The sequence below is a fragment of the Vipera berus genome, assembly GCF_964194415.1.
Source record: "Vipera berus genome assembly, chromosome: 1".
NCBI classification, from domain to species: Eukaryota; Metazoa; Chordata; class Lepidosauria; order Squamata; family Viperidae; genus Vipera; species Vipera berus.
In genome coordinates, this window is record NC_138202.1 from 84,716,404 (window position 1) to 84,735,941 (window position 19,538).

General features: G+C 40.1%; 1 protein-coding gene across 1 annotated transcript in view; it reads left to right on the forward strand.

The window, feature by feature from the left end:
* Positions 1-19,538, forward strand: part of PAMR1 (peptidase domain containing associated with muscle regeneration 1) — a 71,548-nt gene that overhangs the window by 23,775 nt on the left and 28,235 nt on the right. The window contains exon 5 of the mRNA XM_081327530.1: positions 9,341-9,448. Coding sequence (XP_081183656.1) covers positions 9,341-9,448 — 108 coding nt within the window. The remainder of the gene's footprint in view (positions 1-9,340; positions 9,449-19,538) is intronic.

A 19,538-nucleotide genomic window follows, 5' to 3' on the forward strand; every position in this document is an offset into this window, starting at 1 on the left:
CCTTCAAACGTTAACAAAGTCTTTTGCAACTTTGAAAATCCACATCCAATCTTCCTCCTTCCTCTTAATATTATTTTCCTTAATCCTTTGTTCTTCCCACTTTTTTCTAAATCTTGTTACAAAGAATCACTCAGGTGCCATCTTCCCCTTCTTTTTAAAGATGATTGTTGAAACAGGAAAAAAAGATTGAAATTCCAGAGTTAAAGTCTTATACTTGCTATTTATACAACTCCCACATCCTCTCTGCCTGCTTCAGTTGCTCAAGATAACAATCAAATCCAGCAGGAGTGGATTCAGCGTCTTGCTCTGCTTAAAAGCAGAGAAGTCCTCCGATCCGGAGTATCTCCGGGCTTCGGGGGAGCTCTCACCCTTCAAGCCCCAGAATAAATATTCTGGGGCTCTAGGGGAGCTCTACCCCTACCCAGACACTCCCCCTCCCCTCTTCACTCAAGGGGAAGGGTTTTCAAGCCTCAGAACAGTTGATCATCGCTGCTCTGTGGCTTTAACGAAATTGAGAGGCTGGCGGTCGATCCCGACCGTCCGCGCTGCTGAAAAGCCACCCGGAAGTCTACAAACATGCATTCTTATCTTATCAGACCAAATGCTTTTGAGGTCAACTTTAGGTTGACTGTGATGTAAGATTTACTCATAATTTTAAGTAGACAGAAGAAGAGAATAACAATACATTGTGTAGGAAAGCATTATTACAATGGGTAAATGGCATAATTTATTAATGAAATGGATTTATCTATGAAATTTAGAAGCTACCTAAAGCAACTCTGGGTAAAAAGGTAAAGGTAAATGTTCCCCCGCATATGCGTGCTAGTCATTTCCAACTCTAGGGGCCAGTGCTCATCTCCGTTTCAAAGCCGAAGAGCGTCTCCGTGGTCATGTGGCCGGCATGACTAGACGCCAATGGTGCACAGAGTGCTCTTACCTTCCCACTGTGGTGGTCCCTATTTTTCTACTTGCATTTTTACATGCTTTCGAACTGCTATTTTGGCAGAAGCTGGGACGAGTAACAGGCACTCACTCTGTTATGTGCCACTCGGGATTTGACCCGCCAAACTGCCGACCTTCTGATCGATAAGCTCAGTGTCCTAACCCACTGAGCCACCGTGTCCCTCAACTCTGGGTAGCTTACATTAAAAGTAAGAAAGAATAATAATAATTTTAAAAAACACTAGAAAGAAGGATTCCATGTTCACATTATTCTACTACCACACAAACACGCTATCTCAAACAGAAAATATTACTACTAAAACTCCACAACATCCTATCTAAGGCACAGGACAAGAACCAAGTCCCATCAAGGTGGGAGATACATGGCTGTTACATGGTTATTAAAAAAATGAACAAATAAGCAGCAAAATTCTATTCATCATATTTTCTTTTGCATCCTATACAGCTAATTGGAACCCTAAGAACTTACATGTATTCATTCATGCCATTTTTTGAAAATGCTACTTCCTTTTTATTATTGTCACTTCAATGCAACTATACAACTGTTTCTAATCCCACTTCCCTTAAAAACCATTGTGAAACTGATCTGGAATTCCTGCTACCGATGGAAATGCAAAGAATAGCACTATACTGAGGCAAAAGTGAAAGAGGGAACAGTTCCTAATAGGGACAGCACAGAAGGACAGAATGCATGGAAGGTCTGTACAGCACCTTAGGAGAAGGGGTTGAATTTGTTGAGTTTTACCTACATTTGAGCAAGACTCATCATAAATTCACCCAGTTCCTGGATTTGTGTCAATGTTGCAAGAGCAGATAGGTCTGGGGATAATTCCTAGGGATAATAAATAAAGTAGTATTTAACTAATTGGGTTGTTCTGTGTTTGTCAGTACAGTAATTTACTCTGGTTGGTGGGATATGGGCAATGGCATATTGTTGACTTGCATGGTTCTGACAGAGGAAACTCTTTAAATTAAAAGAACTTCGAGGTATTGTTTACCTTAAAGAATCTTTTATTTGAGAAACAGAGTGACGGCACTACATAGTTGAAGCCATTCCCTCCTCCAATTAACAGTCATAAATCACATTCCCCAATTAGCTTGAAGGGCGGGCTTTCTCCCCAGCTCTCCAGCCTGCCAAAACTTTATCAGCTCTGGGCTCAATAACCTTGATTTCCATGGCTGAGTATTGATGTTATGTCTAACTGGACTCTCATTCACAGCCCCCCTCCCAGCATCATCTAACTCTAAAAGCAAAAGAGAAAAGATGGCTACATTTCCATCTGTTGTCAAAGCAAGAACATCCAATGTTAGCAGCGTTGACAGTAGTCTGTATAGAATTCCATGAGATAGCTTGGGGTAAAATTGGGCTTTGGTTTCCAAATTAGTCAGTGTATAAATTTAATAACTACAAAAAAGAAATGGTTGCTATAAAAATGGATGAGGATGAGAGACAGATTCTATAAGGGGTATATAGAGAAAAAGATAGCAGGAATGAAGTTGGAAAACGCAGCAATAAAGATTGCAATAGGCAGAGAAAAAAGTAATTTTGGATGAAATAAAATATTATTTTGGAAGTGGATGATGAGGGCTAAGCAAGGAGCCTCCAGCACAATAAAGGGAATTATAAAAATAATGAAATAATACGGTAAGTGCTTAAAGTGAGCGAATACTTGAATAAGCTTTTTAGACATTTATATAGGAATGGTAGTTACCTGTCAAAAAGTGCAATGTGAGAATGTTGAAAAATGGAAAGGCTATGTGCATAGATGGTTTAAGTGGAAAAAAAGTTAAAATGCAGTCAGCTTATGAAATGTTTGTGCTTCTTGTTTAATTATGTGTGAAAATTGTGTCTGAGCCTGATAACTGGAAGAATGCTGCTATTGTTCCTCTATTCAAAAGGAGCAACAGAGAACATGGAGTCAAACACAGAGGTTGGGAGACATTTAAGGAACAAAAGGCAATGTAAGCAGTGGTGGAAACAGGATGGTTTATACAGAAAGAGAAGTATAGAAGCATAGCAAGATATTTGGGGTAAACTAGATCTAGCCATACAAGAGTTCCCTTTTCTATCCTTTATCTCTTGCCTTAATTCATTTGGCTCACTGTTTCTTACTCTTTTCTGTGCTTTGCCTAATAATGCTTATCCCCAAAGAAAATAGTGTGACATGTACATATGCATAGCAACACTATGTTGATCTATACTTTCTTATGAGGTTTCCTAAATGAACTGGTTTCTTTCACAAATAATACTTCCATTTTATGAAAACTGGACGGAGAAAAAAATGTGAGAGAGTTCCATGTCAAAAATAGCACAGTAAAGTATTGAAGAGTGACTCTAGACCTCACCTTCATACTTAAGGCTGAATTCAAGGCATACTTTGCTACTTGAAATGATTGGGTAGATCAAAATACATTCAAAATACAATCAAAATACATACAATCCAGGGAGGTATGTTGTCTCCCTGGAGAAAACATGAAAGATGTGGCTGAGAACCTAACCAAAATAATTAGGCCTACTGATTACCACCCTTTCCTCCTCCTCCACAAAGAACCTGAGTACAACAGTGAGAGATTACAAACAACTAGGCAATAAAGTTAAGAAGCTAAGAGCGCAAGTAGTGTTTCATCTGTACTCTCAATGAAAGGCCAACACCTATTGAGGGGAAAAAGAATTCTAGAAATAAACCATTGGCTAAAGGGTTGGTGTCACCAAGAAAACTTTGGCTTCCTGGATCATGGACTGCATTTCCTACACGAAGGACTCGTGGCAATGGATGAACTACACCTCACAAAAACAGGGGAAAATGTAATCGGAAAAAGACTGGCCCAACTCATCAGGAGGGCTTTAAACTAAAATTGAGAGTGGAGGGTGACCAATCTTTAGAATCTCTAGAACCCAAAAACCAATCATAAATCACAAAAAAACAAATCAACAATGAGGTAGGCAGAGATGAGAAAAAAGAAAAATCCAAACAACAATCAGGAGATGCAGGAAACATGCCCATAAACAGGCATAAAATCTTAAATGCTTATATACAAATGCTCAAAGCTTGAGGAACAAACAGGGCGAACTACAAGCAATAGTACACGAGGGAGGGTATGACATAGTTGGCATTACAGAAACCTGGTGGGACGAAGCCCATGAATGGAATGGACTGATGGATGGATACAAATTGTTCAAAAGAAACAAGTCTACAAAAAGAGGAGGGGGAGTTGCACTATATGTAAGAGAACACTACATATCTACAGAAATGTACATGATCCAAGATAAAATCTCTCCAGAATGTATCTGGGTCAATATAAAAGAGAAAAAAAGTGACATCACCATAGGTGTATATTACAGGCCACCCAACCAAATAGATGAACTTTTTGCCAACCAGTTAACAAATGTATGTAGGAAGCATACGACAGTAGTAATGGGAGACTCAATCTATCCAGATATCAACTGGGAGAGAAACTCTGCAGCGAGTGGGAGTTTAAACAGATTCCTAACCAATCTAGCCAACAACTATGTCATCCAAAAGTTGGAAGAGGGAACTAGATGCAAAGCTATACTGGACTTAATTCTTTCTAATAGAAAAGAAGTGTTAGAGGGAGTTGAAGTTTCTGGAACCTTTGGTGAAAGTGACCACGTCATACTGGAATTTAATATAGAAATAGAAAACAATCCAGCCAGCGTCTTAAACTTCAAAAGAGCTGACTTTAACAAACTCAGAGAGAACCTAGGAAAGATCCCATGGATGAAAATCCTAAAGGGGAAAACTACTCAAGAAGCATGGGAAACTCTGAAAAATGTGATCATAAAAGCCCAAACCAGTACAATACCACTGAAAAAGAAAAAGAAAAAAGAAATTCAAGAAGAAACCAGCATGGCTGCACAAAGATCTCTCTCTGACAAACTGAAAGACAAAAAGAACAAATACAAAAAATGGAAAGAGGGGCACATAACTAAGGCCGATTATCAGCAGACAGCCAGAACATGCAAAGATGAAGTCAGGAAAGCAAAGGCTCAGAATAAAGACTTGCAACAGAAATCATGGATAATAAAACAAGTTTCTTCAAACATATTAACAACAAGAAAAAAATCAAGGAAACTGTAGGTTCACTAAAGAGAGAAGATGGCAAGGAAATAACAGGCAACAGGGAGAAAGCAGAGCTGCTTAATCATACTTTGCATCAGTCTTTACACAAAAAGAAACTAGCCCAACATACCAAAAAAAACCACTGCAAAAGACAAATTAGAAACAAAAAATAAAATAAGCAAGAAAATGGTAAGAGAACACCTATCTGACTTTGACGAATATAAATCACCAGGGCCTGACAGATTACATCCCAGAGTTCTGAAAGACTGGCAGATGTTATCTCAGAACAATTGCACCATATATTTCAATCCTGGAGCACTGGGGAAGTACCTGAGGATTTGAAAAAGGCTGATGTGGTTCCCATCTTCAAGAAAGGGGGAAAAACGGACCCAGGAAACTACAGACCAATCAGTTTAACATCAATACCTGGGAAGATCCTAGAAAAGATAATAAAAAAACAGATCTGTGAACAACTAGAAACAAAGTTATAATTAGTAGCCAGCATGGGTTTGTTAAAAACAGATCATGCCAAACCAATCATATTTCGTTCTTCAACAAAGTGAATAGACCAGCAAAATACTGTGGACATAGTATACTTAGACTTCAGTAAGGCATTTGATAAAGTAGACCACAACTTACTCCTTGGTGAGCTAGAAAAAAGTGGAATAGACAACATCACCACCAGTTGGATCTGTAGCTGGCTGGCAAACCGTACTCAAAGAGTAGTCCTCAATGGCACTACATACACATGGAGAGAAGTAAGCAGCGGGGTACCACAAGGTTCTGTCCCAGTACTCTTCAATATCTTCATAAATTACATAGATGAGGGAATTGAAGGGGAACTCATCAAATTTGCAGATGACATCAAACTGGCAGGAGTAGCCAACACTCCAGAAGACAAACTTAGGATACAAAAAGATCTTGACATACTTGAAGAATGGGCCCTATCCAACAAAATGAGTTCCAATGTGGAAAAAAGCAAAGTTTTTCATTTAGATAGGAAAAATTAAAGATACAAGTATAGATTTGGCAAGACCTGGCTTAAAAACAGTAACTGTGAGAGGGTTCTTAGAGTGTTAGTGGACAATCACTTAACCATGAGCCAGCAGTGTGCAGCAGCAGCCAAAAGCTAATACAATCCTGGGTTGTATAAACATAGGCATAGAATCAAGATCATGTGAAGTATTAGTACCACTTTATAAAATCCTAGTAAGACCACACCTGGAATACTGCATCCAATTTTGGTCACCATATAAAAAAAAAGATGTTGAGAGTTTGGAAAAAATTCAGAGAAGAGCAACTAAGATGATAAAAGGCCTGGAGACTAAAACATACAAAGAACAGCTGCAGGACTGTTCTAAAGAACAGAAGAAATAGGGGAGACATGATAGCAATATTCTAGTATTTGAGAGGCTGACTCAAAGAAGAGGGGGTCGCATTATTCACCAAAGCACCAGAGGGCAGGACAAGAAACAATGGTTGGAAACTGATCAAAGAGAGAAGCAACCTAGAATTAAGGAGAAACTTCCTGACAGTGAGGACAATTAACTAGTGGAATAGCTTACCCCCAGAAATCGCGGGCACTCCACCACTGGAGATATTTAAAAAGAGGCCAGACAGTCACTTGTATGAGATGGTATAGGTCAGACATGTCAAACACAAGGCCCGGGGGCCAGATCTGGCCCGCGAAGTGGTTTCATGCGGCCCGCAAAGCCATCCTGGAAACAGTGAGGGAACGGCCCCCACTGCCTTGGCCCTGGCCTAGAGACCCTCCTCCTGCCAGAGACCCTCAGATCTGTCTCACTCCTGCCCAGGCCCCCATAGGCACCCTTGATGTGAATGATGTAGAGCTGGCCACGCCCACCCAGTAGACCATACTCACTTTAGCCATGCCCACCCAGTAGGCCACACCCACCCAGGCCACACCCACCTGGCCCCCTGAGGGCAACCGCAATGCTGATGCGGCCCTCAATGAAATTGAGTTTGACACCCCTGGTATAGGTTCTCCTGCTTGAGTAGGGGGCTGGACTAGAAGACCTCCAAAGACTCTTCCAGCTCTATTCTATTCTAAAAATTGTTTTTTAAGTCAGAGAATAGAGTCATTTCAAATCCATTCCCAAGAATGAATTCAGAGCACTAGATCTCTCTGCCCATTCTTATTTTTTCTTGGGGCATGGACAGCAATGGACAATTGATAATAAAGAAAAAATAATAATGTAGAAAGAATACAGGGCAAAGATGGACTGTGGGGGAGGGCTCCAATGGCTTTCTGGTAGAAAGCCTTTGAGAATTTCAAAAAGGTCTTGAATATCGTCCTGTCATTTCAAAGTCCATTGCTCAGTCTACTTTAGATCGTGTCCCTATTTGATCTGCTGGGCATGATTTTTCCCTCCCTTGTTATTACATAAAGAACAAACAGTACCATCACAGTAGCTGCTAGAAGAAGGGCTATGTTAATTAAAGGGTCTATAAAAAGACAAAAGTCGACTCCATAAAATGGGATTTGACGTGGGATATGTTGCAGAAAGGCCTCCCATCCTCAAGAGACTAACACATTGCATACAAGGGGGATTAATAGCTCTCGATTCTTCTTCTCGGTGGGAACCGCTTGGTATTCCGCTATTGCCACCCCCCTTTATTTCCGCCCCAGTTTTTAGCAGCAATTATGGAGAGATAAGGTGGGTGCTACTCAGATAATCTATGCAGAGCAGACTCCAGTTTGACTGTATACAGCTTGAATGAAAAACGTTTAAAATGTTCTCCTTTGCAAAGCATTAACCTGCTCCCTGAAACTGTTGATGAGAAAGGATGTGCTTTGCATGATGAGCAAAGGGGGGTGGTGGGAGAAATGTTGCTTGAGCTGTGGGACCTCCAGCAGCACACACTTAACAAACTGTGTGAAATCTTTCCCAGGACAAAAGCCTTGAGAGTAGTTGAAGGTCAGTGTAAGCGGAGGAACAGAATTTCCTTGGCGGTCTTCCTGTGTTTATTGTTCGACCACATTGATGGACTGAAAGCCCATACAGTGCCTCAAGAGAAAACTTATGTTTTCAAGACTATCGTTCTCACCTTAGCTGAGTTTGGTTTGCAGCTCTAGAACTCATGATGATGATCTCCTGAACTTTGATGTATTGGCTGGGAGTTTTGGAAAAACATTTCTAAGATGAGTGAGGAGTGAAGTAAAGAGTGAAGGGCCAGTGAAGAGAGGGACCAGGGGGAAAATGATAGCCATGTTCCAATATTTGAGAGAGTCTCACAGAGAGGAGGGGGTCAATCTATTTTCCAAAGCACCTGAAGGCCAGACAAGGAATAACAGGTGGAAACTGATCAAGGGGAGATTCAACCTGGAAATAAGAAGAATTTTTCTCACAATGAGAATAATCAACCAATGGAACAGATTGCCTTCAGACGTTGTGGGAGCTTCATCACTGGAAGCTTTCAAAAAGAGACTGGACTACCATCTGTTGGAAATGGTGTGGGGTCTCCTCCTTGGGCCAGGGGTTGAACTAGATGACCTACAAGGTCCCTACCAACTCTGTTATTCTATTATTCTAATGACAGTTCTAAGTTTTTTTAACCTTATCATTAAGGATTCTTTGAAGGGTGATACTAAGAACAGTACTTATATATTGAACATAACAAGTGTCAATACTGTCAATACTTTAACAATGTGTGGGATTCTTTCCATCTCCTCTGGCACATTTCATTTTTGAGCTTTTGGCTTCACACCACCTCCACTAAAACCCCTTTCAGACAGCTTGCAGTGTTGCTAGATCTCTTCATTGACCTTTCATGTTTATTTGATCTCCATAGGCTCTTTTGCTGCAAATGCAGTTGTAGAGTTCTCCTCTGTGGCTTCGTCCCTGCTGCTTTATTCCTAATTCCCTAAAACTATAAAGGATCATTTTGTAGTTGTGACACACAGCTAATCACATATGTTATTCAGAGATCAGTTGGCTTTAAAAACACAAATTGTGTATATAAAATGGCAAGCTTCTCCCTTGGGAACTGCTTCAATTTTTTAAACAGTTGTTTTAGCATGGAATAATCTTAGTCACATCTCTTTACCTTGTTTTTGACAAAATTTGATTCACAAAAAGGATTATTGGGGCAGAGGATGGGTTAGGTAGAAGCATTTTTAACATCACTGTCTCACAGCTTCAAAGATATATCACACCCCCCCAAATACTCGCATTGCAGATGTCTCTCACTAAGAGAGAAAGGAGTGTAAAAAAGGTAAAAGAGGAGAAAGAATCAGCCTGTGGAAGGAACTGAGATGTCTTGTGCATTTTCAGGTTGTTCTTCATCTCCATGTCTACATGATGGAACCTGCCTCGTTGATAAAATTGGTGATTACAAATGTGCCTGCTTGGCTGGCTATACTGGAAATCGCTGTGAAAGCTGTGAGTATATCACTGTAGCTACGCAAAAGCATTTTCAAAGGTTCTGGGTTTTCATTCATTCAACTCCTGTTTGGCACTCTCAAGTACAATGAAATGGACTTGAAGGCCATGCTTCTACAACAGGATATCAGAAAAGCAGAGTTGGAAGGGACCTTGGAGGTCTTCTAGTCCAACCTCTGCTCAAGCACAAGACCCCTTAATATGGGAAGCTAAAGTGTCATGCAAAGTCTTTAAGAATGTCCCACTTCACAACATCGTATTATTGCATTGAACTTGTCAACAGAGAAGGCCTTTGGTTTGTTCTCCACATAATGGAGTTCTCCCATCATTTCTGATATCTCCAGATGTGTTGAGATAATTTCCAATCTCTTGAGTCAGGACAAAACATCTGACAAAGGAGCTTAAGGCTTGCCAATTTCAATTCTGAGCATTTTTAAATGAATGTTCTGAGCCTATGATGGCTTTCATACATCAAGGATACACTGATTTGAAGAAGATTGGGATAATCTTTTTATATATATATTTTGAAGAAAAATATTTCACAGATTGGATAATACAATTGAATATGTAAATTATCATGACTATTATTTCACTTCCAAAACTCCAAGAAACAGGCCAATTTGTACTTTTGCTATTTTAAATGTGGAGTTATTATATCTCTTTTTAAATTTATTTACATGGATAAAGTTTGAAACTATTTTACTAGCTCTTGATGTACATCATCTATTCATTTAAGAACTGTTCGAAGTTACAACAAAAGTGGCTTATATCTATCTTCACACTTACAGTACAACTCTACAGAGTCCCTGTGAGTTTTACATGATCACAACCTGAGCACTTGCCAACTGGCTCATGTTTACAATGGTTGCAGGATCTGGGGGACAAGTGGTCATGATTTGTGACATTCCCAGTTAGCTTCCAACAAGCAAAGTCAATGGGGAAGCTGGCAGGGAAGGTTACCAATCACAATCACATGACTTCTCAGTTAATGACCATGGCAAAACATTGTAAGATTGGATGTAATCGCATGATGCCTTGGTTAATGACTGCAACGCTTAACTCAAAGTTTACAGTCCCAGTTGTGGTTGTAAGTCAAGGACTATCTGTAAATACCTCATTCCTTATATCTCATGATAATCTGATTTTAAACAAGTCTTGGGCTGGAGAGTTCATCAGATAGAAATTGCCTTTAAATAGAAAAAGATATTATTTTGCAACTCTTTATGTTTTTGTACTGCAAAATAGGACAGATGGCTGTTTCGGGAAGTGATTAAGAACTGAGTCTTACATTTTTAACATTCAGATGCCAGTACAGAATTGGTCCTAAAATATCTATGTACATTTTTATGTGTGTGTGATGATGTTGAGTAACACAGTCATTACCTCTTGAGTTATTTGAATCAGAAATTTCATGCAGTTCTAGAGGAATGGAAGTATACTGACTATGACTGAAAGCTTAGATTACCAGATGACTCCTGAAACATATGCCACTTAGTATACCTATGTTTTCTCTTGATATCCATGTAGGCATTTCATTGTTGAAATTGTCAAATTTAGTTTAAATATTCTTTTTGGGGGGGGAAGTCCAAAGCAGTGCACCATCTTTCCGCACTTCCTCACAAACAACAGGAAAACTACAAAGCAGGAAAGAAGGATTGATAAAATATTTCTGCTTTGCATATGAGCAATCTGGAAAGCAGATAAAAATGGGATGGACAAAAACAGATGCTTTTGATGCACCATTTGTGAGTTAGAGGGAACTTCATGTGCTTTGGTATTGAACTATAGCAGAGGCCTTCTTCTATGATCCAGATAAGTAATGCAGCAATAAAAACAGAATCTTGAAAGCCTGACAAACTTTCTCTTTCCCTCTTCTTATACAGAAGAGAATCAGTATGGGGCAATCTTGAGTTTCTTTCCCACCACCTCTCCTCTTTCAGAGTTAAACTTCTGTTTACGTAAATGTTATTACATTTTTAGTTCAAAGTTATCCTCATATTCCTTTTTGGTGGGTATCTAAGTTCTTACTGAAGAAGAAATACAGAGAGTAAGAAAAATGTAGAACATGATATGCAATGCTGTATAGTTCACTCCAACTTATGGTGAGATTATTTAGATCCAGTCTGGCTTTTTTTTTTTTGCTGAACTATTTTATGCTACCCCTACCTCTACTTGGCCATGTTAAGTATTTAGAATACCTTGCTAGGCCCCAAAGACGGGACAAATCTTTTTTCCTGTTTCAGCCTAACCCAAGGCCATCCACAGGCAGTAGTCACAACAGTGACAGCTCATATTTGTGTAAATTTTTGGATTGCTAACAAAGAATTAAAGGGAGACTATAAATATATTTATCATCCAAGCCAACAATAACTGAGTCTACAGCATGGCAAACATACAACATTTAATTAGTGTGGTTATATTTGCATGGACAACCCTTGTTTGGATGGCTTATGGAAGTGGTCTAATAGGTCCTATGCAAAGAATCATATTGGGCCACTCATAAATCTGATTTCCAAAAAGATTAGTATCAGATATAGCACTAGCAATCAGAGAGGGCAATGATGACAATGACTTGACTTGAGCCACAAACTTTAGAGCAGGAATTGTGGACTTCAACATGGGCTGAGGAATTCTGGGAGTTGAAGTCCACAACTCATAAAAGGGCCAAATTTGAAGACCCCTGCTTTAGAAGATAGAAAAGCAAGATGTTTAGCTAACAGTAAGAGGAAGGTGCTGTGTTTACATGGATATGCTTCTTCTTGGACTGCCTCAGTTGCTTTGATGTTCACCCCTTCTGACCATCTTAACCAGGGGTTTTCAAACACGGCCCTTTTATGACTTGTGGACTTCAACTCCCAGAATTCCTCAGCCAGCCTGGCTGAGGAATTCTGGGAGTTGAAGTCCAAAAGTCATAAAAGAGCCAAGTTTGAAGACCCCTGATCTTAAGAAAAGAGGGGAAAGGGCTGTTTGTGCCAAATTGATCTGTGGAGTAGAAACATAAGTAGTTATTTTCTACTGCAGGTAAACCATGAATATAAAGGCAAAGCTCTTTGGCAGGCTCCCAAAGTTATTTCCTACAAAAGTTTTATTCCACCCATAAATTTAACACAAGACTGGCAAATAAATACAAATATAAAAATGTAATAGATTCCTCTCTGCTTTATCCTGGAGACCAAAAGAAGAACTCTAATCCCATCCTCTGTGTGATGAGGCTTCTCCCCTTCCCTCACTCCTTTAAAGCTGTGCTGATTTTTGACATGGGACTTAGCATTCTGGTTCAGTGGGTCGTTGTATGGAATTGCTGGCCTTTAAAACAAGGGTCTCTGACCAAGTTTTGCTCTGAGACTTCCTGTCTCCATTGTCCAAAACAAAGCCCAGCAAGCCTCAAGTCCTTGAGTAAACGCTGAGGTCCTGTCTTGAATGGGGAATTCATTGCTTTGATCCCACTTCCATTTCTATACAGTTTCTCAGAAGACCGTTGCTGCCAGCCCTGCAATATTTACTTGGAATCCTAATGAAACGTTCTTTATTGAGCTGGATTCTGGAATTCTGGACCATCATTAATAGAATTAGATTACTAGTAGGAAATAGCCATTATTTTTTAGATGAGCCTTTTATGTAAGGATTCCTTGTTCCTACTATCTGACTCCTATGTAAGAAGGCTTTTCTTATAGCTTCTGGCATCAATAAAGGTAGTAAGTCAAAATATGAGGCTGGGAGATTCTATTTGGGGGCGCTGTCTTTATTAAGGTCTGGTCTAGAAATCAGGCGACTGACCCATTTTAGACATGAAAGGCAGCTGGGTGACTTTGGACCCAGTCTCTCTTTCTCAACCCAACCCAACCCAACCCACCTCCACAGAGTTGTTGTTGTGGGGAAAACAGGAGAAGGAAGGAGTATTATGTATGTTTGCTGTAATGAAGTAATGAAGGCAGGATTAAAAATGCAATAGAAAAATGCATCTTTATATGGCAAAAAGCTACATTTTGATATTATTGATTTAAATTATTGAATCCACAGTTGTTCAACATATAGTCTTAGTATATGGCCAGATATTTAAAAAATTAAATGTTTTGAAATGTGAATAACATTTAAATTGTGTAGTAGGCTATGAGCTCTATTGCAATCTTTTCAAGAAAAAGCTCTCTAAATCAGTATGCTTATTTAAGATTTATGACTTTTTCGTCTTGTCTAAGTTGTATCATGATCTATGGCGTATTCTCTTGTATGAGATGTAAACAGTAAAAGTATTATGGATTAACTCAAAGATAAAAATCCCAGTGCACATGTTTAAAACAGAATTGCTCAGAATTCATAGAAAACTGACGGATGAGGGTGTGCCAGCAAAGAATTTAGATTTTTTTTCCAACTTTGAAATATCTCCCTCAGAGCTGAATTGCATGCCCCTTTAAGTGGAACTACCCAAATGTTCTGCAAACAGAGCAAGAAGGTAGTGTTAAAACAAAAAGGGATGTAGAAGCTGCCATGGGTGGAGATAGATCTTCGGGAATGTGCAGAGATTGGTAGTGACTCTTAGGAAATTCAGATGAGGAATTTTCCCAATCCTATGTGGAATATTGAGGGTTGTCTGAAATCTGCACAAGAAACTCAGAGATGCCTAGTCCTCATTATCTGTCAATTTCAGAAAATGGACTGGGATTGACTTTTAGATCACAAACTCAAATGCCTGCCTGTGTTGATATCAGTACTTTTCTCCTGGAAAGCATCTGCTGTAAAATATCTATATGGGCAGTGGTGAGATTCTAATACCTGAACAACCAATTCTCTTATTGGATGCAGGCCTGGACCTCCGAGGCCTAGAACATACTTCTGGAAATGGCATCCATGCACTTCCGGCAGGCTGTTCTAGGCCTGGAAGGCCTCCGAAGCCTAGAATGGACTTCCGGAAGTGATATCCATGCATTTCCGGCAGGCCATTCTAGGCCTGGGAGGCCTCCTCCAGACCTCCAAGGCCTAGACTGGACTTCCAGAAGTACTGTGCATTAAGCCGGTTCTCCGAACTCAGCAAAATTTAGCTACCAGTTCAGCCAAACTGGTGCAAACTGGCTGAATCCCACTACTATATATTGGGCTATCTTGAAGAACATTCAGAAGCTACAGCTGGTGTAGAGTACAACAGCGTGGACAACTTTTGGGTCTCTAGAGTGGCCCATGTTAAACCATTGTTCCCAGAGCTTCATTGGTTGCCAGTTTGTTTTCAGGTCCAATTCAAGGTGTTGGTTATCACCTTTAAAGCCCCTCATGATATGGGTCCAGGTTACTCGAGGAATTGTCTCATCCGACTGGAATTTCTCCCCCCCCTCATCTCTGCCAGCAGAGGAGGCATGCTGCAAGCCCCATTGGCCAGGGAATTCTGGCTGGTGAGGTCCAGGAGAAGAGCCTTCTCTGACATCGCTCCTGCCCTTTGGAACATCTTGCCCCCTGGAGTGAGGTTGGCTCCAATCCTCCCAACCTTCCACAAGAGCTTGAAGACCTGGATCTGCCAGTTGGCCTCAGGTTCCAATGGAGGGGTTTTACATTGAGGATGGTTGGTAGATTAATATATTAATAACAGATCCCACCTCCACTCCTGTTCATTCTACTCCCTCCCTACTCATCTCTTAGTTACAGCTGATAGTTTGTATTTTTATAGTATTTTATTCTTATTATATACATGTTTCTGTATGGTTTTATTCTTTTTAACATTGTAAGCCACTCAGAGTCTTCCATAGTGAGATGGGCAGCAAGCAAATTAGATAGAAAGATAGATAGATAGATAGATAGATAGATAGATAGATAGATAGATAGATAGATAGATAGATAGATAGATAGATAGATAGATAAATAGATAGACTTTCCAGATCTTCCTCTCCCTCCCTCCCTCTCTCTCCCTCCTTCCCCCCTTTCTTCCTCCTCCTTCTTCTCTCTCTCTCTCTCTCTCTCTCTCTCTCTCTCTCTCTCTCTCTCTCTCTCTCTCTCTCTCTCTCTCTCTCTCTCTCTCATAAGAACTATTTCATATTACAGTATCTGACTGAACAGTTAGAAGAGGCCTAGCTTTGTGAACAGAGAAATGACAGGCATGTTTCCATGCAGAAACATTCTCATTTGAAAAGCATCTATTGGTCAGCTTTGAATGTGTTGCTTGGGATCTCTGGATCCTTTTTATTTGAAAAAAAAGAACATATTCAATGGCACTTTTAGAAGGTTTTTTTTTAAAATTACAAAGTGGCATAAGCTTTCTTAGGTAACAATGTTGAATTAGAAATAGGGAAAGTAGGATGGAAAGCCAGCGAGAAATTGAAAAGAGAAAGTATTTAAAGATTTTTAAAAGAAAGTAAGAGGAAACATTGTGCCGCATCTTAATAACATGCAGAGAAGCCCAATTCTCTGGTAAATGCCAGATGATTGGAGTCATATTTGGATAAGAATATTTACCACTTTTATTGTATATCTCAGTAGATACTGTAATTGCTTTTGCAGAAATAATAATCTAACTGAATTTTGTAATGACTCAACATTTCTCATTCTGTTTTCTAAACTACAACTTTTAAAAACAGTGTTGTTGTTGTTGTTGTTATAGGAAGACATGGTTTGGGTCAGTGTTTCTTAGCCATGCTACCTGGAGAATTCTGGGAGTTGAAGTCCACATATCTTAAACTTTCCCAGATTCGGAAACACAGGTTTAGATTATTTCCAAATTTGCTTGGCAGTCCCCACCCCAATAAACTTCAAAAGAAAATATTGCAATAGGTGCCTTTTTGAAATCTCTAGCCCTATTTATATATTTTATGTACTGCTTCAGTTTAAAAGACTCTAAACAGGGGAACAATAACCAATGTAAATATCAATAGAAAGGCACATTAATTATAAAAACATATCAAGAGCAGCAATACCAGTCACTCTGGAATCTTTCTGAAACAGGTAGGTCTTCAAAAGCCCACAGGAGAAAGTTCCAGAATAAAAGAGAGCTCCAACAGAGAAGGCCCGCTTTCATTCTCTCTCCCATCGCCCTTTATGAGAAGTGGAGACCTTCAAGTTGGACAGCTGCAAGCCGTCAGTGAAAGTCAGTATGGTAGATATCCAGGCTCTGAACTATATAGAGTGTTGTGGTAATGACCAGCACTTTGAACTGTACTTATAAACACCCCAGCAGCCTATTTATTTATTTATTAAACTTGTACACTGCCCATCGTGCCTAGAGGCAACTCTGGGTGGTTTACAAGCTTTAAAAACCAGTAAACATTAAATCAATAAATAACAATAACAATGAAAATAATTTACAGTTGAAAGATGAGGAGAAAGGGAGCAAGATGCACACAGGGAGAGATGGGGTCTTCTTTTAATCAGAGAGCCACCTTCAGAGTGATGCACCTCCATTAGGGCCCTAGGCCAGGGGCAGGCAACCTTGGCTCTTTTATGACTTGGGGACTTCAACTCCCAGAATTCCTGAGTCAGCCATGGGAGTTGAAGTCCATGAGTCATAAAAGAGCCAAGGTTGCCTACCCTTGCCCTAGACCAACCGGCAGAGCCAGGTCTTCAGATCCTTACTGAAGGTCAGAAAGGTGGGTGCAGATCTCACCTCAGGGATCACGATGTTCCAAAGAGCAGGATCCACAGCAGAAAATGCTACGTATTTGTTACAATAACCTACAATAACTATTATAGAAGAGGTGCTTAGGGCGGTCCTGAGACTATCCCATGAGCATCTAATCTGCAGGATTTTGCCCCAGCTGACATTTTATGTGGTCTTCAAGGCAGCCAGATTTAAAGCAATTTGCAATAACACGTGAGCTTCTCAGTAAGGCTGCAACTGACCCTCAAGCTAGAGATAAGACAACAGGTAGGGCTATTGCCTCACTATTTTGTTCCCCTCATGAGTAGGGGAAGGAAATCAAAATGTTCTTTTATAGCCCTACTCTTCTTTCCAGGTCAAGCAATCTACTCATTAAGCCTTTAAATTCAGTGGGGTCAGCAAATGCTGAATATGAGAGAAGGTAACACTGTTATTATAAGCATAGCAAGTAGCATGATTTAACATGCAGTATCCTGCGAGATTCCATCACAACCTGGAAGATGAAATGTGTTAAAGAAGCATTCTATTATTCCTACAACTGCCAAAAAATATCACTCGGCAAACCTTTTTATTAACAACAAAGGCCATCATGATACAGAGAGAACAAGACAAGTTTCTTAAATCTGCTGCTAAATAATAGTGTGGCCTTGAATTAGATCACTCTAGATGCATTATCTTCCCATCTGCGAGGGGAAGAGGATAAGGAAGGCTTGCATTATTTTAATAGCTACTGTGATGATTAATAGGCTTCATCCATATATTTAAATATGCTATGAACAGAAATATCCTGTAGGTAATCTGATGGAAATGGTGCACCAGCTGTGTCCCCACTAAGAGAAATTGGACGTTGTCATTCATAGCCCCGTTATACTGAGATTGGATAATTGTAACCTTCTCTGGAGGAGGCTGGCTTTGAAAAATGTTCAGAAGCTTTTATTATTTTCAAGTACAGCTGCTAGAATACAGATGAATACAAGGAATTTTGACTGTATTATCCCAGCACACTTTCAGCCAGGGGTTTTATTCAATGCTTCTGGTCTCTCTTTATGGTAATTCTATATGGTAATATTCTTCATCTTGATACAGCCAGACTTGCCTCATTCACACAATAAGAAGTCCCAGCGTGAGATCTTCTCAAAGTGACTCAGATTTGTTCAGTGAGACAATCTGAGCCGTGAAGGTTCTTTGCTTTGCTTCACCAATGTGAAACTGCCTAGTACTGGGGGAGGAAGTTGAGGTAGCCTTCTTCCTCTGTGCTGGCAGAGGAGCACCGAAGGTTTTTCTTGCTGGACAGCTTTCAGTGAACCCACTGAAAGAGCCCAGTCTTGAAGCACTTGAGCCACTGTGAAGAATTTGGTATTTACCAACAGTGGAACCTACCTATGTTGTGGGAGTAAAGTTATATTTCTTTTCTGGACAGAGCTAAGTGATATTACTAAGCGCAGACACACTGTTTACCTCTTGTATCTTTGCCTCTTTGTAGAAGAGCAACACACTGGCAGGGGACGGGAAGAGGCTAAGGGAGCTTTTTCTCTCCAAATTAGCTTAGATGACTTGAAGGTCTTCCTCTACAGTACTTCTTGAAGGAGACTGCTTTCTAGCTTTTCCCCTAGTGCAGGGGTAGGCAACCTTGGCTCTTTTTTATGACTCGTGGACTTCAACTCCCAGAAATCCTGAGCCAGCCATGCTGAGGGGAAAGGGAGAGGTTTCCATGCTGAGCCATGCTGGCTCAGGAATTCTGGGAGTTGAAGTCCACAAGTCATAAAAGAGCTGAGGTTGCCTACCCCTGCCCTAGTGCAAGCTTTGCAAGAGAAGACTGAGGGGTTTCAGACTGAAGCAGTGAAGTTGAAGCAAATGGTCCATGTTTGGTTCCCACAGCAGCTTCGAGGGCGGCTTCCTTCAGTCTTCACTGAAGCTAACCATTCATGGGAAACTTCATTTGCAGAAGTATCTTCAAAAATATTCTAAAAGGATTGGTAAATAGCACAAGTGTGCAAGTTTTGTAGCCATAGGCAACTGATGGACAATAGAGGTGCTAGAATGGAATGAAAATTCTGGGGTGGGGGAGAGATAAAATGGAGTGTGATCTCAAAAGAAAACACTCCCATTGTCTCATTTAGTTACCAGATGGGTTTTCAGATTTTCCCAGCTTTTGAGAGGCTTGTTTGAAGATGATCAGGACCGTTAATGTAGTTGTCATTTCTCTGCTTCTCTCCTGCAAACCACCAACATGGCCCTCAGCTCCAATAAGTTTCCTATTTTTGCCTTAACCCATAATAAAATTTTATTTTTATTTTACTTATTTATGCTGCCCATCTCCCCTGTAAGGTGACTATTCCTCTCTTAGAGAATCTCAGGGCAATTCTTTTACTCTGCATGATGCATGAAGAGGGATAAGTCATAGAAAGGGAATAAATCAAGAGATGTAACAGTATGACCTATGATTTACAGGTGAAACTCGAAAAATTAGAATATCGTGCAAAAGTTCATTTATTTCAGTAATGCAACTTAAAAGGG